The following is a 9,417-nucleotide window of genomic DNA, read 5'->3' as shown; positions in this document are numbered from 1 at the left end:
AAAAGCTGGTTTGGTAAAACATGACCCCTTAAAGGACCTGTAAACATTTATGGTCAAGCAATTATTCTATTTGCATGCTTAAGAATGATGTCATGGTGCAGTACAATGCAGAAATACTTCTGCAGCCAATACAGAAAACATTATAAATAAGGAGTTGAAAATATTTGGTAAAGTTGACCTTGTATGCAGTTTGTTTTCTGTTTATAAAATCATGTTGGGGGTAGACATACCTTTTTACTAGGTTATTGTTCTTAAAAAATACAGGACAACGTCGTGTAACATTGTGTGGTAATTTAATAAAGACCAAAGCAGGTTCTACTGATCAAAACTTTGGTGAGTGTAGGAACTTCAGTTGGAAAGAAACGGAAGATACCCCAGAACAAGAGTATATCAATACTTTATTCACGTGTTCTTGCATCAGTGTAGATGGAAATATTGTGTCCATTTCACTGTCCTTAATCGTCCCACCACACCCTGCTTTTGCGCTCAAGTCGTCCTTCCATGCTACTATTAAGAGATCCTCGCACTCTGGTCGCAGCTGGTTTGTTCTCTCTGTTTCGGGGTGGTCCGGACATTTGCGACAGCCCAGTGAACCCAGGCCCTCTTCTGGGCTTGTACGCATTTTGGTCCCAACTTCTGACAGACTTCTTACTTACTGGACCGATGGATTTTGAAGACTTGTCCCCATTCTCTCCTGATCCATCATTGGTGATTTGTTGCTCCCTCTGGTGAAAAAAGCCAACATGCTTCCTTTTAGGGACAAATTTTAGGGCCTCCTCCCATTTGCCCGTTTCCTTAATGGTTATCATTATTCGTATCATCTGGTCCAGAGTCAGATTTTTGGCTCCCATCTCCCAGTGGAGGAACTCATCCAATGGCAGACGGGCTGTGGCCAACTTCAGCCGCTTGGCATGACCCAGCGACAAACCAGAGAGAATCGACCGGTCCACAAGAGCGCCTATGATGTAGACTTTTGAGTGGTCAAAGGTACGGAGAACATTGGGTGAGTCCGCAGTGAGGTAAACGAGGCGATCACGAGGAAAGAGATCAACAGCCTGACCTTCTGTACTAGTGATGAGTAGGCGATCCCAGGTTTCTGCACCGTAGCGGTTTAGGAACTCCTTCATGTAGGCTCCATGTGGTTGTAGATTACAAAAATGTAGATGGTAAGGCTCGTTGGCACGTCGGTTCCATCCTTCCACCTCCATCAGCTGGGTCACTGTGTTTTCAATCTCCCGCCTGGACATGTTGGACTCGTAGCTCATGTCAAAGACCAGAGGCTGGTCAAACAACATGGCCTGGATGCTCCTCCAGGCCAGGACTCGATCAAGGTTGCGATTCCAGAACTGGGGTATGAAACTGTTTTTTAATTCTTTCTTATCTCCATCTTGAGCTCTTTTCTGCTCGAGAAATGCTTCCCTTGCTGCTTTCTTTTGCTGCTGCTTCTCCTTGCGCACTCTTTTATGGCCTTCTTTCAAGGCCAGGAACTTTAAGTACTTTTTTCTTGCAGACTTAGTGGTGAGGTCTGCCAGGGTCTTCAATTGGTCATCAGAAATCTCTTGAGGTACCAGTCTACCAGCTAACCGCCACATTGCAACCAACTCCCGAACTGTCTCCAGACTGTTCCCTTCAGGGATTTCATCCTCGTCGCTTGCGGCCACATCGTCATTATCTTCTTGCTCAGTTGAAGAAGACTGTGACCTCATTACGGATTTCCATTTGTCCAAGTCGACGTTCTCCTTTTTCTGTGGATAGCCAGTACTGAAGAGACGACTTGAGTGGCAGGTGTAGAGTCCTGGCAAAACCCAGACGGCTTGCGTTTTGTTGACACGGGATAACACAAAACTGCTGCTTTTCCATAATCCATTTAAATGTCGCGGAGTAAAGAATCTTTGTAACATGTCGAAACAAGTGGCACTAAGCGGATGTAGCGCTGACAGAAACAACCGGAACAACGATGGAAGTTACAGATCTTACTGAAAGGAATTGGAATTTTTCACAGATCATTATAGTAAAAATTCCCACTCTTCCATTGTCATGACAGGCACTTAGATTATTATTTTACGGTCCATGCTTTTTAATCGTGCGGAGGTCACGTTCTTTTGCAGTGTAACGTTATAATATGTCGTACTGAAACGGCGTAACACCTTTAAAAAGTTATATATACAGTATCGAGCACTTCATCAAATACATTTCTAATGTATTTATTTCCCCCACCCTATTAATGTAACATTTTCGAAAACAATATCTAAGATATGAATTATTTATTTTGGAAACTGCAGGTAACGCGATATAGTTTCCGTACGGTATGCTTAGAGTGTAACACTATAGTGACGACTTCCTCCAGGGGGAAAAAAAAACAGTTGCGGATGGTGAAAATGAGTTTCTTTTTGCACAAATTGAGCTGCAAAAAAGACATCGATGATGTTGTGAAGACGGTAGCAGAAAAGGTGGTTGTTTTGAGGTTTGGGAGGGATGAAGACTCCGTTTGTCTACAGCTTGATGAAATTGTAAGTAATTATATGCTGGCCATGAAATGTGCTGCTTTATGTATAATCCCTGGTTGTGTTCAATTTTAGCTGTCAAAAACAGCGCATGACCTAAGTAACATGGCGTCCATCTACATCGTCGATGTGGATAAAGCTCCTATTTACACAAGATACTTTGATATTAGTTACATCCCATCAACTGTGTTCTTTTTCAACGGCCAGCACATGAAAGTGGACTATGGGTGAGACCTTTATTGGTTAAATGTTAAACAATATGTCAACAAAGCATGACTCAATGTATGACAGTGAGAGTCAGGATACCGCTGTGAATATAGAGGTCGTGCACACACACACACACACACGTCATAAAATCACGTGACTTTTGTTTACCTCGCCATATTGCCGGTCAAGGTAAGCATTGCTCAATGCTAAGTCGGTTAGAGAAGACACGTAAATATGTCTTGTAGCACGACGCCCAGAGTCTTGTCCAATACTGTCAGACATTTAGAAGGTGAAAATAAACGACGATACGTGGAAAAATTAGATAAACTCGGCATAGAGGACCCGTATTTGATGCCGAAATCGATGTTTTCGCCGATAAGAAATTGGGCTGTTAATTCGCTTCCGTTTATCTCAGACAACTGGATATACACATGGATCTAGTGTGTAAGTTGTCGAGATTTACCCGGAAAAGTTTGAAAGCGTATAAAAGTCTGGACGGATGCGAATACTTTGTTGGTGGATCTGTTTTCATCAGGAATAAATCCCACATAGTGACGGTTTTGATGGCTTGTGAATGCAGAAGTGTGTTCGATGACACGTTAACCTTTGCCGGAATCCATTGATCTTTTCAGCTAGTATTCAAAACAAATGCCAATATTTAAAGAAATGACCCCTGGTTTTACACAAACTCGCATTCATTAACTATGATTGGAAAAAAAACAAAAAGAGGACGGAGTCGTCTTCATGGAATGTACATGGAAGCGATTGCGGTTACACTTAACCTCCATAAACCTCCGCGACAGACTTTTTTTTAAACACCCATTTTTTCTCAAATAAGTCAATTTGGCATTATAGATACTAATTGTTAATTTGAGATTAAGAACAATTCCTTCCTAAAATGAAGCAATCGCTACACAGGCGTGTGCGTATTTTGGTTGGGCACCATCGCACGTTTAATTGCCGAAACCCATCGATATTTTCTGGTCTTTTCAGCTGGTATTCCATAGAATGATCTTTTCGAATATTTATCTCGTCTGTTGTGACAACCGTGCACGAGCTCTATAGGCATTTGTTTTTAGAATTCCATCCATGGAACTGTTTCCCCAATTCAACCATGCTCCATGAACCAGGATGTACTTTCCTAATATACCTATGTTATGTTTCTTCTTTATTTTTTTCAGAACTGTAATGTAGTTAGTACCAGGTAGAAGAATACAAGTCACGTGCTAGAAACAAAAATGTTTTTCCTTCCTTTCAGCTCACCAGATCACACCAAGTTTGTTGGCAGCTTCAAAACCAAACAGGATTTCATGGATCTAATTGAGGTCATATATCGAGGAGCCATGCGGGGGAAAATGATAGTCCAGAGTCCCATTGATCCCAAAAACATCCCCAAATATGACCTCCTGTACCATGGAATTTAAGCTCAACACCTCCACTCTGTGAGATGTGTCAACAACTATGTTTCACTCTTTGCCTGTAGATACTGTTTGTTCCAAGTCCGAGAAGACCATGGAGTAAATCTTGTCTAAAAGAGAAACTTCGATTTCCTAAGTACAGTATCTTCAATCCGGATGACGGGGAGCAATGTTAGAGCTCTTATTTTGCACTGTATATACATTTTTTTTTTTTTAATGAAGTTGAGTGTTGTGGTGTTTCCTTCCAGTTGGGTTTAATGGTAAATATGCTACCATGTAATAAAAAGGTAATTTTGCAATAGAATTTGCTATTTTGTCTATAATTCTATATTGTGTTAATTTGACAACGGCAGGGAAAGCCAAGAACTCCCTAATAATGCAATAGCCCTGTAGGCTCCACCCCTTAACTATTAATCTTGCATTGTTTAAAATTATTGGACTTTTACCAATTTTTCAATGGAGGAGACGAGCAAAATAACAATTGCATCTGTACTTCAGTACGACTGGGGTGTTGGAACGTTGGGGCGAATCTGCTTTACAGTTCTGAGGACTGGGGTTCAAATCTCGGCCCTGCCTGTGTGGAGTTTGCATGTTCTCCCCATGCCCGCATGGGTTTTCTTCAGGTTCCCAAAAACATGCATTAATTGAAGACTCTAAATTACCCGTATATGTGTACGTTTGGATGGCTGTTTCTATGCGACTGGCTAGCGACCCCTCCTGGGTGAAACCACCCTCTGAAAACCGGCTCAGAAAATGGATGGACAGAGTTCTCTTGCTGTGTTTTATTGCGTCAGTAGATGTTGTGTTCATCTCCTCCTCGACAGGGGGCAGTAGTCAGGCGGCAAGCAACTACCCGAGGAGGCCGGAAGTGAAGTGAAGTGACATGTACGCGACCTTGTGCACTGCTGAGCTTCCTTATTATACGCTAAATAAAATATATTTGGTGCGACGGGGAAACGTGATGTTTTAGTGCTTCCAGTGGCTCTCTGGAGACGAATGATGATCTCGCTCATCAAGGCTGCTGTGGGGAGCGGTGTCGTCGTCTGTGCTCACGGTCCGCAACGCTGTAAGTTATTAACTAATGTAATGTCGGTAGTCTTCTCACGTCCAATTTCATTGTGTGAAAATTTTATAAACAATGCTAAGTAATTGGCTTCACCTGAGCAACCAAGACCAATGTCTTCATCCATCGATATTTTCTGAAATTGGAAAAAAATATGTCAAGCACATTGATATTTTAAATTGATGTGACAGTTAGTTGAAAATGACTGACAAGCAGACGGTAAGCAATCAATGAGAATGATTTGGTGTTGTCCTGGATGTGATCAAACTCGTACCACTATCTTGCTACAGGTCTTGGGGGAACATACTTAAAAGTTCTAACTGCTGGATTGAAGACGTTTGAAATCCCTCCTGACTACAGTGGTAATTATTCCAAATTGAAAGCTCCCTTTTTCATGTACACAACGCGTTGCATGTCTGTCTGGAAGGGTTAGACTGTAAGTATTGTGACAGTTTCCTTGTGTGTGTGTTTTTTTTTTAACCTTTTTAAAGATGTGGTGCTGCCAGAGAAACCCAAGCTGAAGTTTTTGAACAAGGTGCCCAATTTAAAAAAAGTGAAGAAGGAGATGAAGAAGCTGCGGGACATTCAGGGCCCGGCACGAGCAGCCAATACTTTTACAACTGGACAGTATGCCATAGTGGTAAAGTACATATATGTACACTTGAAACAAAAAACATCTATATAAAACAAAAAAAATACACTTTTGAAAAAATGTCACTGTCTTGCATGGAATGTTTTAGGTCAAATAGGTCTATCAACCTTATTTCAATTTGCTAATTGCCAGAATAATGAGAGAAAAAAAGGCAATTTTTCATTACTTTGCTCATAGTCAAATCTGCATACATATACATTTCATTAGTATTCAGTTTTAACTATCATTTGGGTCAAACATTTCTCAGAATAGGTGTAGAAATTTTGTTGCATTACTCTTTGCATAACTTGAGTTTTTAGGCTGCATTGCGCGCATATACCTTTTCAGGTCAGCGCTTCACTACACTTGTAACAGAACATCACATATCAACAACTGCTGACTAAAAAGAACATCAAGATTTGTTTTACTTTAAATGTAATATTTAAAGTAATAAATGTAATAAATCTTGTAAATCCTAACTGACCTAAAACAGGAAAAGTCATGTCAGACGGGAAAAAAAAGCATATGTGACTTAATAGTGTATGTAAACTTCCGGTTTCAAATATATTGTACACTGGCATAAATTGAGTACTTTAATTATTCCCACGGCATTGAAATCTCTTCTCTTTCTGATGCATAGGCCATGGGAGGGGGCTACATTCATTGGGGTCACATCGAGATGATGCGTCTAACTATTAACCGCAAGATGGATTCCCGTACTACATTTGCCCGCTGGCGCATCAATGCCCCGTACAAGCCAATCACGCGCAAAGGCCTGGGTCAGCGTATGGGTGGAGGCAAGGGAGCCGTCGACCACTATGTGACTCCAGTCCGCTTCGGTCGCCTCATTGTGGAAGTGGGAGGAAAGGTGGAGCTGGGGGAAGTGGAGCCAATCTTGACACAAGTAGCAAAGAAGCTGCCTTTCCCCGCTAAGGTGAGACTACAAAAAAAGTACATACACCAGCCAAAGTATGACGACATTCAATTGAAATAAATCAGAATATCTGTCATTTAAAAAAAAAAAAAAGTTTCCTTGCTTCATCAGATGTGTATTCATTAAAAAAAGTTTATTGTTGCATTATTTGGAGACTCCAAATTCCCAATAGGTGTGATTGTGAATGCGACTGTTTGTTTCCATGTACCCTGTGATTGGCTTGCAACCAGTTCAGGGTGTACTCTGCCTCCTGCCCATTGACAGCTGGCATAGGCTCCACCATTCCCACGACCCTTGTGAGGATAAGGCTATCAGAAAATGGATTGTAATATGTATCTGTGTGTTGGAGCTACACCACTGCCAAATTTTATCTTATGATGCATTTAATTTAAACAAGGCAAGATTTTGTGTACTTGTATTTGCTAGTATTGGATTGGTGTGTGGAAATTTTTATTACACAGGATCTGTGTCTTGACATTTTGTTGTTTCTCACATAAAATTGAATATGACCGAGGGGGAAAGATTTGAACAAATTTAAGTTAATAGCAGTGGCATTACTACTCCAATTTTTAAAGTATGTACTGGTAACTACCATTTGCGTCGGTGTCGTGCCACTGTGTTCTTGTAGTAAAACATAAGCTTGCGCACAGGGCAGGAGAGATGGTGGTAGTGGTTGCAAGTTTGTAAGGAAGCTCATATTCTTACTGATGGGATCTGATTGCAGTTGTGAGCCACTTCATTTTTACATCATGGTGTCTCCTGCAGGTGATGAGTAGAGAGAGCCTCGAAGCCTTCCATCAGAAGCAAGCAGATATAGAGGCGAATAACCAGAATCCGTGGACCTTCAAGAGGATTGCACAAGGAAACATGCTCGGTATCAGGAAGGTCCTCAGCCCGTTTGACCTCATTCATCATGGACGCTTCACAGGCAAATTTCACCTACCAGGGAGGGTGTGACAGACCCTCAAAACAGACAAAACAATGATGATGTTAATGTGGGACCTTCACTCCATTTTAGAGAATCTTGAATGGATTTGGCTTTTTAGAATACAGTACATTGGATTGTTTTGTGTGTGTGTGTGTGTGTGTGTGTGTGTGTGTGTGTGTGTGGTGTGTGTGTGTGTGTGTGTGTGTGTCATCTAGGTCTGACCCTGACATTCACTCATTGAGTTTAAATGTTTTGTATTCTCAATAAAACCAGTAACTCAAAGTTGTATAGTTTAATGCAGTTACACATGCTTGCAATTAAAACACAAACATGTTTATACATTATATCAAAACTGTGTATGCACGTTTTTTTTCAGTAAGAGACTCAATTTTCCTCAACAGTAGAACTGCTTTGTAATTGTACAGTAGGTTACGTAATATTACATGTAACAGGATCTAGAGAAAGCCTATGACAGAGTACCAAGAGAGGAACTGTGGTACTGCATGCGTAAGTCTGGTGTGGCAGAGACGTATGTTAAAGTAGTACAGGACATGTATGATGGCAGCAGAACAATGGTGAGGTGTGCCTTAGGTGTGACAGAGGAATTTAAGGTGGAGGTGGGACTGCATCAGCGATCAGCTCTGAGCCCCTTCCTGTTTGCAGTGGTAATGGATAGGCTGACAAATGAGGTTAGACTGGAATCCCCTTGGACCATGATGTTCGCAGATGATATTGTGATATGCAGCGAAAGCAGGGAGCATGCAGAGGAACAATTAGAAAGATGGAGACTTGCACTGGAAAGGAGAGGAATGAAGATTAGCTGAAGTAAAACAGAATATATGTGCGTGAATGAGAAAGGTGGAGGGGGAAGAGTGAGGCTACAGGGAGAAGAGATAGCGAGGGTGGAGGACTTCAAATATTTAGGGTCAACAATACAGAGCAATGGAGAGTGTGGTCAGGAAGTGAAGAAACGGGTCCAAGCAGGTTGGAACAGCTGGCGAAAGGTGTCTGGTGTGTTATGTGACAGAAGAGTGTCTGCTAGGATGAAGGGCAAAGTTTACAAAACAGTGGTGAGGCCGGCCATGATGTACGGATTAGAGACGGTGGCACTGAAGAAACAACAGGAAGCTGAACTGGAGGTGGCAGAAATGAAGATGTTGAGGTTCTCGCTCGGAGTGACCAGGTTGGATAGGATTACAAATTAGCTCATTAGAGGGACAGCTAAAGTTGGATGTTTTGCTGACAAGGTTCGAGAGAGCAGACTTCGATGGTTTGGACATGTTCAGAGGCGAGAGAGTGAGTATATTGGTGGTAGGGTGCTGAGGATGGAGCTGCCAGGCAAAAGGGCGAGAGGAAGACCAAAGAGAAGGTTTATGGATGTGGTGAGGGAAGACATGAGGGCAGTTGGGGTTAGAGAGGAAGATGGAGAAGACAGGCTAAGATGGAAAAAGATGACGCGCTGTGGCGACCCCTAATGGGACAAGCCGAAAGGAAAAGAAGATGAAGACCCAAGAACGGAGATTTATATCCGATTTCATTCAAGTAAATGCACAAACTCAAAATAATTCAATTGCTCTTTGTTTGATTTTGTGACTGAATAAATTCAATTTCAATCACTGAGCCGAAACTCCTCGGTTCTCAAACTAAAATCGTGTATTTATCCCTGCGGTGAGACTCACAGGAAGAGATTCAACTAAGTCTTCCTGAAGAATGAGAGATAAGGGGACAATCG

The 9,417-nt window shown here is 41.8% G+C and overlaps 3 protein-coding genes across 3 annotated transcripts; 2 read left to right on the top strand and 1 right to left on the bottom strand.

The window, feature by feature from the left end:
* Positions 1-381: 381 nt before the first annotated feature.
* trmt10c (tRNA methyltransferase 10C, mitochondrial RNase P subunit) lies at positions 382-2,138 on the bottom strand. The gene has a single exon (XM_061815027.1). The coding sequence runs from the start codon at positions 1,899-1,901 to the stop codon at positions 456-458; it is 1,446 nt and encodes a 481-aa protein (XP_061671011.1). The 5' UTR covers positions 1,902-2,138; the 3' UTR covers positions 382-455.
* A 180-nt stretch (positions 2,139-2,318) lies between these two features.
* txnl4b (thioredoxin-like 4B) lies at positions 2,319-4,433 on the top strand. Its single transcript, XM_061815035.1, has 3 exons — positions 2,319-2,510; positions 2,580-2,731; positions 3,970-4,433. The coding sequence occupies exons 1-3, from the start codon at positions 2,370-2,372 to the stop codon at positions 4,133-4,135; spliced, it is 459 nt and encodes a 152-aa protein (XP_061671019.1). The 5' UTR covers positions 2,319-2,369; the 3' UTR covers positions 4,136-4,433.
* Positions 4,434-4,919: 486 nt separating this feature from the next.
* mrpl16 (mitochondrial ribosomal protein L16) lies at positions 4,920-8,029 on the top strand. The gene is made up of 5 exons (XM_061815034.1): positions 4,920-5,195; positions 5,483-5,554; positions 5,684-5,832; positions 6,464-6,757; positions 7,523-8,029. Exons 1-5 carry the CDS (start codon positions 5,126-5,128, stop codon positions 7,712-7,714), a joined length of 777 nt encoding a protein of 258 aa, XP_061671018.1. The 5' UTR covers positions 4,920-5,125; the 3' UTR covers positions 7,715-8,029.
* The last annotated feature ends 1,388 nt before the right edge of the window (positions 8,030-9,417 follow it).

The sequence above is a fragment of the Syngnathoides biaculeatus genome, chromosome 3 (genome assembly GCF_019802595.1).
Source record: "Syngnathoides biaculeatus isolate LvHL_M chromosome 3, ASM1980259v1, whole genome shotgun sequence".
Lineage (NCBI taxonomy): Eukaryota > Metazoa > Chordata > Actinopteri > Syngnathiformes > Syngnathidae > Syngnathoides > Syngnathoides biaculeatus.
The sequence above is the reverse complement of the archived record's forward strand: the minus strand, read 5'-3'. Positions and strand labels throughout refer to the sequence as shown.